Genomic DNA, 23,165 nt, shown 5'->3' on the forward strand with positions numbered 1-23,165 from the left:
GAAATGGGCTAGAGGGTGGGGGGACAGCTGTTTTTGTTAATAAGCCTTAGTATGCCTTGTAGGATTATTTGTCAATAAGCATGTTTGGTTAAAAGTTAACTAAACCAGAACCAACAGACACAGACATGCACAGATATAAAAATAACATAGAAAGTTGTATGGTGCATTTGTATTCTCTTTCTGCTACTGGAAAACAATTATCACAAATTACATTCTCAAGTAGTTTTCCACTCCCTCTTAATTCTCCTTTTACCTTGACTAGCGTAGACTTTTTATAACTTCTGTAACTGCCTGCACTGAGAGGCAGTTAAATACCCAACTGGGATGCTGCAAAGGATTTTTCTTTAAGTATAGCAGACGACAAAAGCCCGCAGGACAGTCCATACTCAGAGCAGAAACCGAGGCCCGTCACACGCACTAACTCCTCTTGTCTTCCGCACCCTCATCTCTTCTGCAGAGCACAGAGCAGTCATGGAAGCTGCTTTTGTGTATGGGACCATGTACCGATTTGTCTTAACCACAGAAATTGCTGTTTTGGAAAGCATCGGGTATGTATAAGAGGTGATATCAACCATTTAAAGTGTTCTGTTGTTTTCTTCACCTTCCTCAGTCAGCACGGCCACCCCACAGCCTGGACGTGTCTGAGGGATCACACACAGGTGTGAATACCCATGTACCCACCTGACCTCCCTTCATGCCGTCAGCTCCTGCACTGCAGTCTGAAATACGCAGAAGTGGCATTAGGTGAAGGTGAAGGAAAGTGATGTGGATAAGCCACAAGAGGTGATCCTGTGAGTGGCCCAGTGGGCTATCTTAGGACTTGATCGCCCGCAGTGGTCAGATAGGGGGTAAAATAAGAATTTCCATAATGAAGCTCCGGAAGCTCTCCATGAGAGTTCTGTAAGTTACTCTGTCATAACGATCTTAAGTATATTTAAGCACAGTTTTTGAATGGCATGTTTATTTTTCTTGTCTAGCTTCTAGCTTTGAATTCTAGGGAGAAACCTGCTTTTTCACTGTTTTTGGCTGGCCAAGCTAGGGTTAAAGTCTTTCTTTCTTTCTTTTTTTTTTAAGCACTTAAGACCATGCGGAATAACCAATACATTTTAAAGACTAAGTTTGGTTTCACAAGGGTGTTCAGGAAAGTATCCAAAGCAAAGCAAAATGGTGGTCGTCGTATGGCCTTTGTAATGACATCAAGCATCTTTAATGAGCCCCTCAGCTGACCTTTTAGAAAAATAGCAGCTATTTGATATACTACCCAAAATTGTTTAAAGCCTGGAAATTTTACAGCTCTATAGATTTAGAGGCTTGTGCATAGAAAACCAGTAAGGTGAAATGATTTGAGGGAAGGGAAGAAGGGAGAGAGGCAGAGAAGAAAGTTCATACAAAAGAAGTTATATTTTTGTGGCTCTGTATGACATTAACCAGCATTCCTTTTTCCATTAGTCTCTATTGCTGTTTCCCTCATGAATGAGTTAAATAAAACTTTGACACCTGCTTACTGTCTGTGTGCAAATTATATTTCTAACAGTTTGGCAGGTGCACTGACAGTTCATGTTCACGGTAAGTAGTCACTGAGTTGGAAGACACCACAAGCAGTAGTTTAGCAGTGACTTTGCTCCTCCCTGTGTAGACTGCCAATTTCCCATCCTGGAATGGGGGATGCCTTGTTATCCCCCATCCCACATGATTCCATGCTAGCCCCACAGTTTTGGAGGCTAGTTATTTGTACTTTCTCTTGTGTTATCACATTCTATATTTTTCAGTTAATGAAATAATTGCAAAGAATGGTGACATTCTTAAAACGCAAAGAGATGGCTATGTATACATAGATTCTGACTAAGACTAAGGCACAGTATTCTGCCACATTTTTTGTTTTTCCCCATTTTTAACTGAGAATTAAATGTACAGTTATCTTGTTTCTTATTTACTTTGAGTATGTGTTGTTTTGGGGATTTTTGAATTATCATTTATTCGTGGATATTGAGGTGGTGAGGAGTCACGCCTGGACCTGAGGTAACAGGGAAGGACTGGATTCCGAGTACAGAAGTCCTACCACATCACTTCCGGATAAAGTAATCGGCAGTGACTTTGGGTTGTCTCTTATTTGGGGTGAGGTGAATGCATTCTTTCTTTGATTTGTTAATTCTTCGATTCAGCAAATATTTATTGAGTGCATAATAAGAGGTCTGACAATTAAGTTTGTGAACTTGCCAAGTGAGCTGGCCTTGGCAGCACCATACAAACACATGGTAAGCTTCGTAACTGAGTATGTCGGTGTCTCACAGCTGTGTTCTCATTGGCATGGTGGTGTCTTGCTGAGGGGTCTTCATTGCATTTTTTGATTTTCTGTCAGGAGAATGTCAGGGCTTGAATCAGAGCAACGAACAAACATTAAATTTCTTGTTAACTTGGCAAGAGAGGAAGTGAAATCAGGGACACATTAGTCCAGGTTTATGGAGATAATGCTATAAAGAAAATGGCAGTGTGCAAATGGATTAAATGTTTTTCTGAGGGAAGAGAAAGCACCACTGATGAAGAGAGGCCAGGGCATCCAGTACCAAGCAGAACTGATGAAAACATTGCAAAAAATCATCCATTGTGAGTCAAAATTGTAGACTGATTATGAGAAGCATAATCAAGTCAATGTCAATAGAGAAACAAGAAAATCTTAATCAAAACCAAGTCAACATCAGTAGAGAAACAAGAAAATCTTAATCAAAACCAAGTCAACATCAATAGAGAAACAAGAAAATCTTAATTGAAAATCTTGGCCTGAGAAAGGAGTGTGCAAAAATAGTCCTAAAGGACTATTACTGAAAGAATAGTAATATGAACAATTACTGGGAGGGAGAATGAACACTGTCTGGGAGGGCGTTTTAGCCGTAAACAAACAACTGTATTGGAGCATCCTCCCTACTCATCTGATCTGGCCCCCAGTGACTTTTTCTTTACCCAAAGATAAATATTGAAAAGAAGACATTTTGATGATACTCAGGACATGGAGTGTAATATGACAAAAGCCCTAAATGGCCATTCCAGAAAGAGCTCCAAAATTGCCTTAAAGGGTGGACCAGGCACTGGCATCGGTCACAGCTCCCAAGGGGCGGACTTTGAAGGTGACTGCAGTGATACTCAGCAATGAGGTGTGTAACGCTTTTTCTAGGACGAGTTCGCAAACTTAATTGTCAGACTTTGTATTCTTGCTATCTTGTTGGACCTGAGTGTGTTGAAATCCTGCGTCAGTTAAGAAGGGTATGTATGAGAGGTGGCAAATGAAAGAGATAGTGTGCCTTCATGTTACCAGTACTTTCTGCTACCTGCCCATATTCTCTCCTTAAAGAAAGCCTGTGTTTAGGTCAGGAAGGCTGTTACCCCTTGCCCCACACGTACCACAGCCAGCAAATCAGGGGTGGGCGGCTGACCTAGGGCCAGCCAGGCCATGGACTTAGCTGAGCGAGTAAGATCTTCTCTCCCAGGAATTTACAGCTGGACATGAAGAAAACTGGATTGTACATCCTGGTAGCTGTCTTGTTCACAGGAATGAACTTTTATCCACTTAGAAGTAAGGCAGAGAGGTGTCTTCACAGGGTGAGCTGGGAGCTAAAAGGCGTTCAAGGCAAAATGAAGGTGCCTAACCCCCGCTCTCCAGGTCTCTACGTTTATTCTCTGCCCTTTCTCTGATCCATTTATTTGAATTTTCCTCGTAATCTGTGAGATAACCTTCTAAACTTCCAATAAATTTCCCCCTTTTTGGTTTCTGTTACCTGCAAGCAAATGAACCCCGAGTAACTTTCCAATATTCCTTTGTTATTTGGGAGGTTCTGGTGGGAGGTCCAGCCTGAACGAGGCTCTCCTGCCCTTGACACTGTCCTGTCAGCAGCAGTGACTGTGCAGGATTCCTGTCACGAGTCCTGCATTCTCACTGTCCTTCAGCTTCGTTTGAAATGCCCCGTCCTGTCTTCTTGGAGACGTCATTGATCTTCAAGCTCAGTGGTCTTTCCTTTTCCTTCCTCTTCCTCCTCCTCAATCTGAGGCAGAATGACTTATCTTTGTTCCTCACAACGTTTTGTATATTATAGCACTTATACACTAAATTTCAATCCTTTTACTAAATATATCTCCTTTAAGGAGAAATATATTTAGGTATATTTCTTTCAGTAATTTAAATTGTCTGATTCATCTTGATCTCTTATGTTAGCATAGAGCCCAACACTTCGTGGGCAAGTAAGTAAATCTTTGAGTGGATTATCTCTTTAATCATTGAATCTATTAGAAACTACTTTGTAATTAAATTTGAAATCAGTGAACCTTGGACACTCAGTTTAAGCACATCTCAAGAATTAAAATGACATTTTAAAAATAAAATTTTGTAGTATTTTGCCAAACTTACTAATGCCATATGGAGATTCTTAAAATGCTATTTTAATTTTGGCAAACCTATCCTCACTGTAAGTTTATCTTAGTATTCTCAATTGAAAGGAATGCCACAGCTTGAATTACAAGCCACCCTTGCTGGGTTTTGTAATATTTCATATACAAACTCACAAACTCCTACAAACTGTCACATGGTTTCTATTTAAGGCATGTTTTGGCTGAAGTTTATTTAAAACAGCTTTGGGTTTAAATTAAACACAAAGCTTCGTGTTACTAAGCTTCCTTTAGTGTAGTTCTAGAAAAGCAACTATATTTGAAGGCAATCTCATCGTCCACAAGGTGACAGCCTTTTATTAAAAAACAAATTATGCAGGTCTGCCTCCCGCCTAATTTAGAAGCTATCACATGAAAGAGTTCAGGAAAAAAATTGCTTGTACAACTCATTTTGTTTGTTCAAATATGAAGGTTAATTTTCTTTAATATCCTATATCTTTTTTTTTTTTTGTCCAAGTCCATTTTATTTTGATCTTATATTGTTTTAGGCTTTTATTAAAACAATAGTTGAAAAGCATGAGACGTAACACAGAGATTTGTTATAGTGCCCTTTTGGATGGTAGAAGGATCACATGTTGAACTTTACTGAGTGCCTTAATTTCTAATTTGCAGCTCTGAGGATATAGAATATGCACATGTCTACTTTTTCCATTGTAAACTAGTCTCGGACTTGACCCAGCAATGTAGAAGAACCCTAATGGAACAACCGCTGACCACCCTGAACATTCACCTGTTCATTAAGACAATGGAAGCACCTCTGTTGGTCTGTGTCTTATCTTACTACGGTATAATTCATACATAGCACTTCCTAAGTTTGTGTTTTATTTAGGTAAATTACATCTTTTCCCTTTTCTTTGAGAGTATTTCTTCCATTTTTAGGGATTTAGGAGTAGTTCCTTATTAAAGGTAGAATGGAAGATTAGATTATTCATAAAATGACATTTTGTTGCCTTGGTAAACTATTGCATTGAAACCCACATATAGCATTGTGTAAGCAGAAATATTCTGTGGTAGTGATAATGAAGACAGTGTTGGTGACTTTTTACAAGTCCCAGTGACCACATCATGGTTAAGAAAAGACCTCTTGTATGAATGCTTTGCTCACTGTTTTAAAAGTTGGCAGATGCTCTGACAATAGGATTTCTGGTGCCATACTCTCATTAGCATCAGCCTGAAGGAATTTTGTGAGGACTCCCTAGGTGATGTGGAAGGGTTGTGCCAGCACGTGTGAAACCTTCAATAGATCTTCTCTGTTTGTCTTTTTTTAAAAAGTAAAAGTGCTACATGTGTATTACAAATAGTCTAAATGTTACAGCAAAGTATAAAGAAAAAATTGTAATAAATCAGCTAATCCCATCACTCAGAGATGAACTGATAGATGACTATCCCATTAGGTTCCCCCCACCTGTCTGCAGGTGTACAGGGAAAGGAATGGACTCATGAATATGTCATTTTGTGTGTGATGCTTTGCAGTGTGAAATACTATCTTTGATCTTACTAGAATTTAATAGAAGAAAAAGAAACTAACATGAAACTAAAGGGATTATGGAACTTTTGATAAATGTTTCTTTACCATTAGAGGGCTCTTTAGGAGATACTGTCTGAAGTGTTAAAGTGGTTATGAAAAGCATTAAGAAATTCATTATTTTTATTTTGGATAATATTGACTTCTAGTCACAAAAGATGAGAAAATTAACTTAACTTCATACATTTATTCCTGTCTCAGGTCTTCTCGCCCTTCTGATTTTTGTTAGTTTTGTGTTTTTATATTATTAAGATCTATAATATTTATGTTTTGTTCTGTAAGCGGAATTCCCACCTTTTAAAAAGTCTTGCTTCTGAAATTTAGATTCAGAGTTTGCCAGTCACAATTTTACCAGCTTCATTCCTTAATTCTCTAATTTAAGTAATTTTTTTCTGGTGGAATTTTAGTTGAAAGTCATTTTTTTTTTTTAAAGAAAGATTCCCTTTCCTTTCATGTGGGAGGGGCATGTATCTTATTTCCATGGAAAGAATCTCTCTGAATTTATTTTGATCTCCCACTGTAGCACGAAGTGGGGGGTGGGGTGTAGAAAGCGGACAGTTCACTGTATAGTTGATTCTTTGCCATCTTCCCTTAGGCCTCATTCCCTTCTTTTCAAACAATGGAGCATTATTAAGAATTTTCAGGGTTTTGTCTACTCACCAGTATGTTTTTGCTATTGGAAACAGGATTAGGACTCGTGCCATGTTTTGCTAATTCTTCTGGTTTTTTTTTTTTTTTTTTGCTAAAACGTCTGGCTTGAAGTTGTTCCCCTTTCCTAAAGTTTCTGCTCATGATTTTCTTTTGCTGTGTTTTAAAAGTTCTTTTTTGGTTTTTTAGATAGATAATCAGGAGGGAGATTCTCTGATCTTGTTTCACTTTATGATACTAGGAATCATGTAATGTTCATTTTGAAATACTTGGAGACTTCATAATGATTTGGGATTCAGTTAAGAGTGGCTTTACTGGAAAGCTTGACGTGGCAAAAATTTAAGGGCACCCCATGGCAGTCTACCGAAGGGTGACAAAGTGAGACTCTGTCTCTAAAAAAAAAAAAAAAAATATGAAGGGCACCATTTACAGTCTGTGTGAATGACAGCCCCGAAACATACATTTTATAGAATACAATAGAAATTGTACTCCCTGGCATTGTGCAGTGAAGGTGACCCTGCCCTAGCTCCTGTTCACCCAAAAGGAATATTAAATTATTAATCAAAGTCTGAAGTGGGGTTTGATTCAACTCCTTTACAGAATAAAGCATAAGCTTTTTTTTTTTTTTTGAGGTTTTTTGCCTAGACAATGAGGGAACTAGGATGTAGGATTCAGGCAGAGGTTCCAGAAGCCTGGGTGGACATTGGAATAGGTACAAATGACCAGTAGCATGAAGCCAGGAATGATCTGGAAGGCAACGTCGAAGATCAGTGCCCGGTTATAAAGCTAAGCTAGGAATTCACAGCATGGTGTCAGCCTAGACAAGCTTGGCAGAGAAACACAACTGGTGGACTTTCACAGACTAGAGCAGAGCGATGAATACGGAGTGCAGAAGAGAAGGTATGAGGCTGTCGGTGTGGTGGTGTGTGGTGGCGAGGACCTTACCCTTGCAGGCTTAGGAAGGCGTCAGAGGTCTCAGCTGGTTTGGTCACTTGTACATTTTGGTACTTTGAACATTTGGCCCCATAGTATTTGAGGTTGCTTTTGTTCTTGAAGTTGAGGTTAAAAAAGGAATGCCAAATACTTTTATAGGAAACACATCTTAGACCAAAAGTTGATGTAACTAGAGTATTGTGATGGTGTTGTGAACTTTATAGAACGGGATGGAGAGGTCTTAGAAGACTTCCCAGGTTCTTAGCAGTTGGCTTTGAATTAACGCCTCTGACCGTGTTCTTCCTCTCTCCGCCCCGGCAATGCTGGTTCCCTCGTACACCATTCCTCCTTTATTGTCTATTATGTCCGTCCGTACCAAGCCTTCGAGGTTTAATCATGACTAGGTTTTGTGCGGCTAGTAAGCTGCTTTGCAAACTAGCCTGGGTTTGTGGGTTCAGGATATGAAATCATTTGGTGTCTTTATAAACTATAAACTAATAAAATGGGAAATGGGATGATTGCTTTTTTAGTAGGCGGTTTTGTGTGTGACTCTTGCATTTATATGCATTGTTATTTCACATCTAAGCTCATGAAAATTGATTCAGATTGCTTTTGTATGTGTATGTTGATCTGTCATATGCCTGATGGGAGGCGTGTCATTTTAATCCTGTCAAATTGAAAATAAATATTGAGCATAAATTTTTTAAAGGGGTCTTAAATAGATAGAGATTCTTCTGCCAGATACGGGGTTGCCCTATCAGGGGTCCTCACACTTTTTAAACAGGGGGTCAGTTCACTGTCCCTCAGACCGTTGGAGGGCCGGACTACAGTTTAAAAAAACACTATGAACAAATTCCTATGCACACTGCACATATCTTATTTTGAAGTAAAAAAACAAAACAGGAACAAATACAATCACACCGCTGTATGTGGCCCACGGGCCATAGTTTGAGGACCCCTGCATCATTAAAGTTCCCAGAAAGGAGCACAGATGGGAAAATGGTTTTGTCATTGTCCTGTTAACAGATATCAGGGACATTTTGGAAAGCTGATGATTTTCTCAGTGATGGATTCAGTTTATATGTGGTATAGAAGGAAAGCCCTTACCTGGATCCCAAAAGGAATCAAGTGCAAACATCTGATAAAATGTGAAAGTGAGTAAGTTGATGGATTTTCCTGAAACTTTTACTTTTTGTTTGTACATCTGAGATAACTGGCTGTCTCAGATAGATTTGAGATACTTGAATTAAATTAAACCTCCTCTTTTATGTGGGAAGTTAGAAGGATGAGAAGGTTGCTGTCATGGTTTATTCATTTAGCTTCTGTTTCTGCTAACTGCCGTGGCAGTGTGCAGTACTGCACAGCAGCGTGTTGGCTCCTGACACTGTTGTTTTAAAATGTCTTTTTTCATTGTGATAAAAACAGGTACATTTCCCTTCATAATTCTTGAGCGTATAATATAGTAGTAACTACGTGCGTATTGGTGTTCAGCAGGTCTCTGGAACTTTTTGCTGTCAAATGATAGAAACTCTGTGCTCATTGAACAACTATTCCACATTTCCAGCCCCCCTTACTCCCAGCCCCTGACACCCACCTACTTCCAGTTTTGTGAGTATGATTACTTTAGTTACCTAATGTATATGTGGAGTTATGCAGTAATTTTTTTTTTTTTTTTTTTTTTTTGTAATTGGCTTATTTCTCAATAACAAATGGAGAACCGTATAATTGGCAAAGGTTCTCAAGGCTCATCCATGTGGTAGCAGCTGTCAGGATTTCCCATCGTGAGTCTGAGTGACATTCTAGTGCATGGCCGTGCCATGTTTATTAATCCATTTATCCACATTGGACATTAATGTTGCTTCTACCTCACGTCTCTGTGAGTAATGCTGCTGTCGACATGGGCATTCTCTGAGTCTTGTTTTTAATTTTATTGGGTACATACCCAGAAGTAAGATTGATGAATTATATGGTATTTCTATTTTTAATTTTTGAGGAACCTCTGTACAGTCAGACCTCTATATCCAAGGTTCTGCATCCTCAGGTTCCGCCAACTAACTGCAGATCAAAAAATTTTTTAAAAATACAACAGCAAAAAATATAAAAAAAAAATTGTGTAACAACTATTTACACAGCATTTGCATTGTATTAGGCATTGAGAGTCCTCTAGAGATGATTTTAAAGTTTACGGGAGAATGTGCATAGCTTGTATGCAAATACTGTGCCATTTTACATAGGAGACTTAAGCTTCTGTGGATTTTTGTATCTATCGGGGTGGGGGTCCTGGCACAAATCTCCAGTAGAGACAACTGTGACTGTTTTCCATAGTAGCTACACAAGCCAGTTTTCCATGTGCCATTTTTGTTCTGTGGCTTTTCTGACAGGCGTGAGGTCATACGTCGCTGTGGTGGTTTGTTTCCTGGTGATTAGTGGTGTTGAACATGTGTTTACATACTTGTTGGCTACTTTTCGTTAATATATCTTCTTTAGAGAACTGTCTATTCCAGTCCTTTGCCTATTTTTAAATTGGGTTATTTGTTTTGAATAACCCAATTTTGAATTGTAGGGGCTCTTTATGTATTGTGTATTAACCCCCTTTTGTGCTATATGCTTTGCAAATATTTTCTCTCATTGTGTGGGTTATCTTTTTACTCTATTTTTCTCTTTGCTGTACAGAACTTTTAGTTTGATATAGGCCCATTTGTCTATTTTTTATTTTGTTGCCTGTGCTTTTGGTATCATATTCAAGAAATCATTGCCTATTCCAATGTTATAAAAGTTTTCCTTGCATTTTCTTCTAGAAGTCTTAGTTTGGGGTCTTCAGTCTAAGTGTTTAATCCATTCTGAGTTAATTTTTGTGTGTGTGGTGTGAGGTGAAGATCTGTTTTCACTTTCACATGTGGCTGTTTATCTAGTTTTCACACTGTCGTCTATTAGAGATACCGGCCTTCCCCCTCTGAATCATGTCGACATTCTGTTGAAGATCTCTTGACCATCTACGTAAAGGTTTATTTCTGAGCTGTCTATTCTGTTCCATTGATCTATGTGTCTTTTGATGACTTTAGATTTGTAATATGTTTTGAAACCAGAAAATGTGAGACACCTCCAGCTTTATGCTTCTTTCTTGAGATTGTTTGGGTAATTTGGTGTCCTCTGAGATTGCATATGAATTTTAGGATGTTTTTTTTATTTCTGCAAAAAATGCCATTGGGATTTTAATAGGGATTGTATTTAATCTGTAGATTGCTTTAGGTAATATGGATATTTTAATAATGTACAATCTTCTGATCCATGAACACGGAATGTCTTTTTATTTGTTTATGTCTTTTAAAATTTTTTTTCTACAGTGTTTGTAGTTTTCTTTTCTTTTTTTTTTTTTTTTTATTTTTATTTTTTGTAGAGACAGAGTCCCACTTTATGGCCCTCGGTAGAGTGCCATGGCATCACACAGCTCACAGCAACCTCCAACTCCTGGGCTTAAGCGATTCTCTTGCCTCAGCCTCCCGAGTAGCTGGGACTACAGGCGCCCGCCACAACGCCCGGCTAAGTGTTTGTAGTGTTCATGTGTAAGTCTTGTGCCTTCTTTGTTAAGTTTATTTTTATTCTTTTTGATGCTTTTGCATATGGAATCATCTTAATTTCCTTTTCAGATTATTTATTGTTAGCATACAGCAACAAAACTTTTTTGAGTGTTGATTTTGTATCCTGCAACTTTGTTTGAATTTACTTATTAATTCTTATGGGGATTTTTTCGGTGTGGAATCTTCTACACCTGTGAACGGAGATAATACTTCTTTCTTTCCAGTCTGGGTGCTGGCCATTTATTTATTCATTTATTTATTTATTTTATTTATTTTTGTCTAATTGCTGTGGCTAGGACTTTCCATATGTTGAATAGAAGTGGCAAGGGGAAGTACTGAATACTTCACCATGGGCTAGAGTTCCTCCTATGCGGCCTTCATTATCTTGACATTTTTTCTATTCCTACTTTGTTGAGAATTTTTATCATGAAAAGGTGTTAAGTTTTTTTTTCAAGGGCTTTTCCTGCATTAGTTGAAATGTGAAACAATGCGATTTTTGGCCTTTGTTCCGTCAATGTGGTATATGGTAATTACCTAATTTTTTTATTTTCAACTATCCTTACATCCCAGAGATAAATGCCTCTTGCTTATGAAGAGTAATCTTTTAATGTGCTGTTGAATTCAGTTTGCTTATATTTTGTTTGGAATTTTTACATCAATATTCATGAGGGATATTGGTCTCTAGTTTTCTTGTAATATCTTTGACTTTGGTATTTGGGTAAAGTTGGCTTCTTATTAATAAAATGAATTTGGAAACATTCTCACCTCTTCAATTTTTGGAAGAATTTGAGAAGTATTGGCATAAATTTTTGTTTAAATGTGAAGCCATCTAGTCACTTTTTTTTTTAATTGGGAGGTTTTAGATCACTGATTCAATTTCTTTTCCAGTCATACAACTGTTCAGATTTCCTGTTTCTTCATGATTTAATCTTGGTAGGTTATGTTTGCAAGAATTTGTCCATTTAGTCTAGCTTATCCAACTTATTGGCATATAATAGTTCACAGTAGAACCTTATCCTTTTCTTCTTATATCCATTTTTGAAAGTAATTTTTAAGTAATTTCAGTTATTTAATAGTAATACATAATTTTACAAAACATTGGTAATCCCATCCTCAGTGTAAGAGTGTTCCTATCACTTTTGGATGTTGTTACTTTAATTTCTATTCTATTATATATTTTATTTAGTTTAATTTTTGTGATACTACTCTGTTACTGTCTCTACTACCAAGGAGAAATCATTTTCTTCGTAAAAAGGAAAGGATGAGTTGGAGGGCGCATCAAGGCCCAGAGTTTGTAACCAAGGATCTCAAGAAAACATCCTCAGGGAGCAGGACTGAGCCCTAATTGGGGTGGATGGTGTCTAATACTTGTAAGTCTTTTTCAAAAAAAGGACATTAAAATACAATTATCTAAGGCCAAGCATGGTGGCTTAGACCTATAATCCCAAATCTTTGAGAGACTAAGACAGGAGGTTTGCTTGAGCCCAAGAGTTTAAGTCCAGCCCCAGCAACATTATAAGACACCTTCCCCCTCCACAACTCTATAAAAAGAAAAAGAAATCAAAGTCTGGTGGGACGAGGCTTTGGGAGTCTAGGAGAGAGGAGTATGTGTTGCATGTGGAAGGGATGTGAGCTGTTGTAACCCAACAGAGGGTAGACTGTTGGCTCCAAAAATTCACATCCCTCCACATGCAAAATACATCCAACATATCTTAAGATCCCCAAAACCGCATCCCATCAGACTTTGGTTGTATTTCCCCAAAATGGTAGCAGTACCTCTTATCATAAACTCGTCTTACCATGTGGCCTTATCGCTGTGCTTATGGAATAATGGAGTCTGTGTTCCCTCTCCTTGAATCTCTTGGGCCTTTGTAACTGCATTAACCGACAGAATGAGGCTGAAGTGATGAGATATGACTTCTGAAGCTGTATTTGGCAAAATGTCGCATGCTTCTGCATTGCTATATTGAAATGCCACTATTTTGCTGTTAGACTAAACAGTCTGAGAGAAGCTGAGGGCTGAAAGGAGTCCTGGCACCTCAGTCACAGTCCTGACTGAGCTCTTAACAGACAGATGTGGTGTGCTGGCTGTCCATGTGAGCCATTTTTAAAGAGGAATCTTCAGCCCCCTTCAAATAGCCCAGTAATGCCACAAAAAGCAGAGACAAACTTGCAGATACATGAGTAAAAGAAATGATTCACATTACTTCAAGCTGCTCAGTTTTGGGCACTTTGCTGTACAGTGACAGATACTTAAAACACACCTTTCAGGGAATCTCATCTGTTTCTTGCATTTACTACCAGATTCTCTCTCTCTTTTTTTTTTTTTAGAGACAGAGTCTCACTTTATGCCCTCAGTGGAGTGCTGTGGTGTCACAGCTCACAGCAACCTCCAATTCCCGGCCCAAGCACTTCTCTTGCCTCAGCCTCCCGAGGAGCTGGGACTACAGGCACCCGCTATAACGCCCAGCTAGTTTTTTGTTGCAGTTTGGTGGGGGCTGGGTTCAAACCCGCCACCCTCAGTATATGGGGCCAGCACCCTACTCACTGAGCCACAGGCACCGCCCCACTACCCGAGTCTCAAATCTGAGTTTTCAGGCCTTGCGTTTCTTTGGCGCTCTGTTCCCTTGTATCTAACTACTACTAAAACGTATCTCTCCTTAAGCTCAACACATCCGACATTAAGGTGTTACTCTTCTTCATCACATGTTCTTTTTCCACTTTATTAGTTATTTTACCATCTGTTCATTTATGACAGAAATCTGGGACAACAGCCTCAGTTCCTACATCTCCCCACATCTGTTTTTACATCTTAAATCTGTTTTGAAGACTGACAAGAGTGTTTTGTAAGCACATACACAATCATGTTACAACTCTTACAATTCATAAGTGGTTTCACTTTACCTACACAATAAAGTCCTTCTGTGATTTTCAGTGATCTGGAAATCTTGCCATACCCCTAGCCCTACGGCCTTCACCTTTTCACTTTATAATATTGAGTGACTAATAATTCTTCAAATACACAAGGAAGAAGCAGGCTTTCCCACTCCTTCAGGCTGTTCCACTCACCTGGGTTTTCAGCAGAATTCAGCTCCTCAGAGCCCCATTTTCTCACTGGCTGTTGGCTAGTGGCCCCTCTCCGCCCCGGGAGGCTGCTGTCTTGCCTTGACCCAGGGACTTCTCACCACAGTGCAGCTTGCTCCTTCAAAGCCAGCAGGAAATTTTTACTTGTGTGCAGTAACAGCCTCTTTCGTGCTGTAACTAATCAAGGGAATGACTACCCCATGGGTCCTACCCACACTCCAGGGGATTACACAAGACCTGTACACCCGTGGGCAGGAATCTTCAGGGCTGTCTTAGGATTCTGTCGATGATAGGTAAATATGGGATTCCGTCTGGAAACTTTTAGGATCCATATTGTCTTCAATCCTCAGCAATTAGAAGGTTTACAAGAGTACATCTCTGTTTATCTGCTTTTATCCACCGTACTGGATCCACTCAGTGGGTTCTTTGATCTGGCAACTCCTTCCGTTGTGGAGAATTTCGTGCTTGTCTCAGTGATCATTTCTTTCTTCCCATTTCTCTCTGTGACTCCCGTTATTTGGACGTGGGACCTCTTGAGCTAGTCCTTCGGTTGCACTCCCTTTTCTCTCCTGTCTTCCATCTGTCTTGGTTCTGCTCTTGGAGAGGTTTATCTGACGTTAGTTTTTCATTCCTCGCAGACGTGGTGTCTTTCTCTTTCCTTGAGGTTATCAGTGGTGGTTTCTGAGCCTTTCATCTTCCTGCATAGTCTGTGTTTTCTCCATGTTGTTTATTTTTCCATTTGTCCTGGTCTATTTTTCCTGTTAGAAGTTTTGCTTAGGTGTTTGTTAATCCTTGGATATCTGTTCACGATTCGGAATTTGAAATCAGAAAGCTGACTGGAAATTCTGAGAATGTTTATGGGACTTGTTAACTCAGCTCCATACGGTGACGGGGCCTGGCTGGGTTTTGCTGAGCCCTGATGTCAGCGTCTTTAGGCTTTTGGAGATTACTCAAGTTGCCCAGAAAAGGATTTTCCAGTCTTCTGTTTGAGGACAAAGGTCTGACTTTTAGCATTTTGGTAACTGAGTGAGGAGAAGTCTGGTGGGACTCAACATTTGGGTACTTAAAATCCCTGATTTGAGCACAGCCTCAGCTGCCCCCACGTCCTCTTGCATCTCTGCTGGTTTGGGGGAGGGACAGTGGCCTGTGCAACTAGGGGAAACTACTACTCAAGAACTTGACTCATTCCCCTTTAGCTTACCATTAGAGCCTTCCTGCCCCTTTACCTCCAATACATTTTACCCATTTCCAGACATTCCAGACACTGAAGTTCCTGAGCTAGGATTCTGCACTTAAAATTCAGTTACATCGTAGTTTTCCTTTTCATGGCCTGGGTTTTGCTTTGTAGTCTCCTAAGTCAGTTATTATTCTGTTCTCTGGCTTCTAAAATTTTGCGACCTTTTCTCTTATCCTTTCTTCACATACATACAACATTCATCCATTAAAGTTCTCCTGCTATAGTTTTCCCGGGGTTTCTGGAGGAGGTGAGGTTAGATGTGTATATTCAATCTGCTGTCTTAACTCACGTTCCTCATTGTTTTGTGACATGGCGTTTATTTATTTATTTATTTTGGCTTTTCCAAATTAATATTAATTTATTAAATATTCACATAAGTCAATTAGGAAAATCCGATTATTTCAGGAGAAGACACCAGCAAAGAACATAAACATAAAGTAAAAATACTAGTCACAGAATAATTATAAAATAAGAATTCAACATCACTGATTATTAATTAAAGAAATAAAACAATAGGCACCATGTAAACTTATGTAATATATGTGTGCTTATAAAATGTCATGTAAGATAATTCAGTATTGGTAAAATTGTACAGAAACAGATGCCTGTATTTATTAAGGGTGAGTTTAGGCAGATATATACTTTTTCTGGAAGGCAGAGTAAGAAGGTAAGTTGTGGGAAATTCTCTTTTGGCAATTTATCTGAAAACTATGTTAGTATTTTAAAAATTTTATGTAAGAATGTTCATTATTATGCTGTTTTATATCATAAAATAATGAAAGAATAATATAAATTTTTTGCTTTAAAAATAACGTGCAATTGTCTACAATGTGGCCATTATAAGGAATCCATTGACATCCATTGACAAAGTGGGTATCAGTGAAGAAGGGTGGTTTAGGGTTTACACATACACACAGACACATGTATAAATTGATTGAAATATAAAGAGTATATTAGAAATAGGTAGCAAAACATTTAAGAGGAACTAATGTGTATATGTCAAGTTAAACGTCTATGTAAAGCATCTGTGTCTTTCAAAAAGGGTACATTTTACTGTAATATTAAGAGCAGTTATCTTTGAGGAATGGGATGCTACTTAATTTTGGTTTGGGGCGACTATGTGTTCTGCATGCTGAACACCACATAGTAAATGAAATACAATGAAAGATAACAGAAAAGTCAGAACTGGTTAACTAAAAGGAAAGTAAATATTGTATATACTTCCAGGGAAGAAACTTAATCTTTTTGTGTGATTTAACTATTGTGTATTTAAACTGGGAGACAAAATTTAGAAGCAGCATCATAACTGAAGGGCATAGAGCTTTTCTTTCTTTCTTTTTTAAAAATCATATAGTGTACATTCGTGAAAATGTGCCATTAGCTATCTCAACACAATGACCTCTATAGTGTACAAAATAGAAATGTTTCAAACTGTAGAGAGAAAAATAATGCAAAGTGTTTAAGCATTGGAAAATTTTAACTATTAGCATATTCATTAAGGGAGCTTATTAGATAATTAATATGTTTACTTAAACTTTTATGTGACATGGCATTTATTATATCTTAAGTTCTTATATGAGAGTGTTTGTTCCCTAGTTATCTGTTTCATTTCCTTTGAAATATTTAGCTCTACAGGAGCACAGGTTTTATTTACTGGTTTTTTGGTTTGTTAATTTATACTATGTTTATTATTACTTCTATTGATATTTTATGTTTTAACTTATTATAAAATTCGTTAGCTTTATAATGCTCAAGCTATGTAGGATGTGGGGAACATTAAGCTTAGGAAATTAAGAGATCATTTCTGTTAATGTTGAATTTATTTCACAGACTTGTTTTTAACTTGTGGCTTTATTAATAATAATTAGGAGAGTTTAAATCAAAATGTTGGAGTATTATAATCACACAGACTTTTTTGTTTTTTAAATGAAGACTGAAGTTACTGAAGATCCTCAGCGAGTTTCAACGGTTCATCTCCAGCTGGGGTTACCGCTGGTTTTTATTGTTGGACAGCAAGCTACCTATGAAGCAGACAGAACAACTGCAGAAGTGGTTGCGCGGCGTCTTCTGGGAAAAGCAGGAGTTCTCCTCTTGTTAAGGTACCTTAAACATTCAGGGTTCAGTATCTTTAGGAAAATATTAATAGTTTTCACATTTTACAATGTGGTAATTTAATCATATGAACTCAAAATCCTGTTAAGATTCCTATATAGTCAGAGCCAATTGCTAAGCTAAAGTCGGTATGTTAATTGTAATCTTGATGAGAATTTGGAACTTTAAACCTTGTCTAAATGAAGATGCAGATTAACATGGAGACTAGAAAATCTGATTGATATTTATGTATAAAATTTTCAGACTCACTAAATCATAATCTTCTGTTTGTAAACATTTTTTAGTATAAGAATTTATAGTTTTATTTTAGATTTACATCCTATACTTCTTCAAATTAGCAACATAAAATATTTATTTCCATTTTGAAAAAGGGATTCTTTGGAAGTGAACATTCCTCAGCATGCTAATGTGGTCTTCAAAAGAGCAGACAAGGTGAGTTGTTTTATGTATTGGTCTACAGTGTCTGCGTAGTTAAAGTCGATACGTATGGCCCTAGAGATACTGAAGATATCTTTATTATTGAAAAAAATCTGTAAGTTACTCAAAGGTAGTTGCAGTAAACATTTTGGTGTTCTTTTCAGGCGTCAGTCTGTCCTTTTCCTCTGTGTGTTGTTCATGTGTAGTACACATATATAGACACACATGTAAAGGAAATCAAACTCATACTGTACATCCTACTTTGCACCTTAAATTATGTGTAATTATTTGCCCTTGTGATATAATGCCTGCCTTGGTGCACTGTTTGGAACATCACTGATTTTTTGTCCTTTGACAAAATTTCTGAAAGTAAAATTGGTCAAAGGAAATGGAAATGTTTAGGCTTAAAGTACCTCTTGTCAAATTGCCCTCCAGAAAGGTTATACTTTTATCCGCAAGGTTTGGAATTCCTTGTTTCTCATTTCTTTGCCAATACCTTTTTAAAATTTAATTTTTATTTTGGCAAATTACTGGGGACAAACGTTTTGGTTACATAGAGTGCTTTTGTATCATTTGAGTCGAAGTTGTAAGTGTGCCCATCACCCAGACAGTGCCCACTGGGTGTGAATTCACCCATCTCCTCCCTTCTTACCCTGTTAGAATTCGATGAGTGTAATTTCCATATGTGCACATCAGTATCAATCAATTAGTTCCAATTTAATAGTGAGTACATGTGTTTGTTTAGGAGGATGGTCTGCACTTCCACCCAGGTTGTTACAAAGGCATCAGTCCACCGTTTCTCCATGGTGTTCATGTACCACATTTTGTCAATCCACTCACGTATTGATGGCCACTTGGGCTGTATCCACTTCTTTGCAGTTGTGAATTGTGCTGCTGTAAACATTCAAGTGTAAAGTGTCTTTTTTCTCCTTGGATAAATTCCCAGTAGTGGGATTGCTGGATTGAATGGGAGGTCTACTTTTAGTTCCTTGAGTAATCTCCATACACCTTTCCACAGAGGCTGCCCAAGTCTGCAGCCCCACCAGCCGTGTGTAGACGAGTCCTCCCTTCTCTCTGCATCCACAGCAGCACTTGTTGTTTTGGGACTTTCTGATAAAAGCTGTTCTCACTGGAGTTAGATGATATCTCATTATGGTTTTTTCTGTTTTTTTTTTTGTTTGTTTTTTTTTTGTAGAGACAGAGTCTCACTTTATGGCCCTCGGTAGAGTGCCGTGGCCTCACACAGCTCACAGCAACCTCCAACTCCTGGGCTCAAGCGATTCTCTTGCCTCAGCCTCCCGAGTAGCCTCATTATGGTTTTGATTTGCATTTCCCTAATGATGAGCGATGGTGAACATTTTTTCCTATGTTTGTTGGCCATCAGTCTATCTTTTTTTGCAAAGCCTCTGCTCACATCTTTGCCCACTTTTCCAAAGGGGTTGTTTGGTTTTTTCTTGATGGTTAGCTTGAGTTCTTTGTAGATCCTGGCTATCAGCCCTTTATCAGATGTATAGCATGCAAATATTTTCCCCCATTCTGTAGGTTATCTATTTGCTCTAATGTTTCTTTAGCTGTGCAGAAGCTTTTTAATCTGATCAAATCCGTTTATGTTTGTTGTTGCTGTGATGGCCTTTGGGGTCTTCTTCATAAATTCTTCACTACTAGAAATCTTATGGTTTCATGTCTTAAGTTTAGTTCTGTTATCTATTCTGAGTTAATTTTTGTGAGCATTAAGAGGTGCAGATACTGTCTTCTGCATGTGGCTATCTGGTTTTCCCAGGACCATTTATTGATGAGGAATTCTTATCTCTAGTGTAGGATTCTGGTTGCTTTGTCAAATATCAGATGGCAATATGAGGATGGTTTTATTATGTCTGGGTTTTCTGCTCTGATTCATTGGTCTGTGTCTCTGTTCTTGTACCAGTTCCAGTACCATGCTGCTTTGGTTACTGTAGTACTGGAGCTTGAAGTCTGGTGAGGTGATGCTTCCCAACTTGTTCTTTTGCTTAAGGTTGCTTTGGCTATTCGGGTTCTTTTCTGGTTCCATGTGAAATGTAGAATTTTTTTTTTCTAGATCTGTGAAAAGTGACATTGGTATTTTAATGGGGATTGCGTTGAATCTGTAGATTGCTTTGGGTAGTATAGACATTTTAACAATGTTGGTTCTGCCACTCCATGAACGTGGTAAGGTTTTCCACCTTCTATATCCTCTGCTATTGCCTTTTGCAGCGTTTCATAATTCTCCCTGTACAGGTCTTTTACCTCCTTAGTTAAATATATTCCTAAGTATTTTATTTTCTTTGTTGCTATTGTGAAGGGTATAGAGTCTTTAATTTGGCTCTCAGCTTGACTGTTGTTGGCGTATGTTAATTCTACTGAGACTTTGCTGAATTTATTTATTGATTCTAGGAGTCTGTTGGAAGAATCTTTGCGGTTTTCTGTATATCAGATTATATCATCAGCAAACAGTGATAGTTTGACCTCTTCCCATTTAATACCCTAGATTTCCTTCTCTTGTCTGATTTCTCTGGCTTGGACTTTTAAAACTATGTTGAATAGAAGTGACAGTGGGCAACCTTGTCTGGTTCCAGTTCTAAGTGGGAATGTTTTCAGTTTTTTCCTGTTCAGTATGATGTTGGTTGTGGGTTTGCTGTATATGGATTTTATAATTTTGAGGTAAGCCCTGTCCATGCCTATTTTGTTAAGTGTTCTTATCATAAAAGGGTGCCAGATTTTGTCAAATGCTTTCTCTGCATCTATTGAAAGGATAGTATGGTCTTCATTTTTACTTCTGTTTATGTGGTGAATTATATTTATAGATTTGCATATGTTGAACCATCCTTATATCTCTGGGATGAAGTTCACTTGGTTGTGGTGAATTGTTTTTGAAGTGTGGCTGAATTTGGTTTGCTAAGATTTTATTGAGAATTTTTGCATCTATATCCATAAGGGACATTGATCTGTAGTTTAATTTTTTGTTGACACCTTGATTTTGATGTCAAGGTGATGGGGAGGATTTCTTTTATTCTCTGTCTTAAGGAATTAATTCTGCAGGATGGGTACCAGTTCTTCTTCATAGATTTGGTAAAATTTGTTTGTGAACCCCTTTGCTGTGGGACTTTTTTTTTTGTTAGAAGATTTTTTATTCCAGCTTCAATTTCAGAACTTGATATTAGTCTGTTCAGGGAGTCTGTTTCTTCCCGATTGAGCACAGGGCGATTGTATGTTTCTAAGAATTTGTCCATTTCCTTCGCATTTTCTGGTTTTTATAGCATTCAGTATAGTATAGTATAGATTTTTATAGTATTCAGAGATGATATTTTTGTGTTTCCGTAGTATCAGTTGTGATTTCTCCTTTTTCATTCTCGTTTGAGCTAATTAGAGCCCTTTCTCTTCTGTTTCTGGTTAATCTGGCAAGTGGTCTGTCAATTTCATTTATTTTTTTCCAAAGAACAACTTTTTGTTTTGTTAATCTGTGTAGTTCTTTTGTACCTGTTTCGTTTAGTTCGACTCTGATCTTGGTTATTTTTCTTCTGCTGGATTTGGGATTGGTTTGCTCTTCCACTCCCAGTTCCTTGAGATGATTCATTGTATTGTTGACGCCTGGTTGTTCTGTCTTTTGAATGGAGGAATTTACGGCTATGAATTTTTCCTCTCAGGACTTAGTAGCATCCCACAGATTTTAGTAAATTGTGTCCCCTTTATCGTTTAGTTCAATGAATCCTTTATGTCCATTTTAATTTCCTCCTTGACCCAACTGTCATTCAGCAATAGGTTGTTTAGTTGCCATAACTTTATGTAGAGATGAGTGTTTCTGTTGGAGTTGATTTCTCATTTTATTACACTGTGGTCTGAGAAGATGTATGTTATAATTTCTGTTTTTTTGAACGTGTTGAGACATGGTTTGTGGTGAGAATTATCTTTAAAAATTTTTTTCTATAGACAAAAAAGTTCCTGTTTTAATTTGCATGTTTTTGACTACTAGTGAGGTTGAACTTTTTTTAGGTTTATTGGCCATTTATGTTTCCTTTGTAAATTTCTGTTACCGTCCTTTTTTCCTTAAATTTTTCTCAATTTTTTCTTTTTTTTCTTTTTTGTGAGACAGAGCCTCAAGCTGTTACCCTGGGCAGAGTGCTGTAACATCACAGCTCACAGCAACCTCCAACTCCTGGGCTCAAGTGATTCTCCTGCTTCTGCCCCCCCAAGTAGCTGGGACCACAGGTGCCTGCCACAACACCTGGCTATTTTTTGGTTGCAGCAGTCATTGTTGTTTGGTGGGCCTGGGCTGGATTCAAACCTGCCAGCTCAGGTGTATGTGGCTGGTGCCTTAGCCGCTTGAGCCACTGGCACCAAGCCTCAATTTTTTCTTAATTATTAAGAAGTCTTGAATTCCTAACATCTTCTAAATACTTTATAAATATGCTAAAAAAGGTGGTTGATATGTTTAAGAACTGCCAGAGTAAAACTTAAATTTTCTTGCTGTAAATCTATGGCAAGAACATTTGAAAACTTGCAGCCTGGGCAACATAGTGAGACTCCGTCTCTACAAAAAAATTAAAGAAAAAGAAAAAAAGCCAGGTGTGGTGGCAGCCTGTGTAGTCCTACCTATAGGGGAGGCTGAGACGGGAGGATCACAAGGGCCCTGAAGTCCGAGGCTACAGTGAGCTGTAATTGCATGACTACACTGCAGCCTGGGTAGCAAAGCAGGACTCTACCTCTACAAGTAAACTAAACTAAACTAAACTAAAATAAATAAAAACAATAAAAAAGAATTAGAAAACTTGGATTTTGTTCCTTACTAGTTCTAGGACTAGATAAATGAATTAACTTCCCTCCAAGGCTCAGTTTCTTCATTTATGAAATAGTCATGAAACCTCTTCTTCCAACTTCTAATAAATTTTACAAGACAAATGGGCAAATACTTTGCAAACGATGGCATTGTTCAATGTGTGGTAGTACGGGGTGGGTGTGCACTACATACGACCACATGATGGAAAGAACACAGGTGGAATTTCCTGAAGCCGTTTCTTGCTAGTAGGTAAAGAACCTTAAGTAAGAAATTATAGTATTGGTACTGAAAAGTAGGTTTTGTAAAAGGATTAAAGTTCATGCTAATTTCCCAGTTTTGATGTTTAAATTTTAAAATATAGTAAAATAATTTTGTATAGTGTAAGCTAAGATAGGTTATGTACTAGAT

The 23,165-nt window shown here is 38.0% G+C and overlaps 1 protein-coding gene across 11 annotated transcripts in view; it reads left to right on the forward strand.

Annotated features, from left to right (window-relative positions):
• TXNDC16 (thioredoxin domain containing 16) overlaps positions 1–23,165 on the forward strand; it is a 115,672-nt gene that overhangs the window by 39,083 nt on the left and 53,424 nt on the right. For all 11 annotated transcript variants that reach the window (XM_053595379.1, XM_053595383.1, XM_053595384.1 and 8 more), the window contains exons 7-10: positions 458–548; positions 5,047–5,197; positions 17,372–17,538; positions 17,923–17,983. In XM_053595379.1, the coding sequence (XP_053451354.1) occupies positions 458–548; positions 5,047–5,197; positions 17,372–17,538; positions 17,923–17,983 (470 nt within the window). The remainder of the gene's footprint in view (positions 1–457; positions 549–5,046; positions 5,198–17,371; positions 17,539–17,922; positions 17,984–23,165) is intronic.

Source organism: Nycticebus coucang, chromosome 6, assembly GCF_027406575.1.
Source record: "Nycticebus coucang isolate mNycCou1 chromosome 6, mNycCou1.pri, whole genome shotgun sequence".
Taxonomy (NCBI): domain Eukaryota; kingdom Metazoa; phylum Chordata; class Mammalia; order Primates; family Lorisidae; genus Nycticebus; species Nycticebus coucang.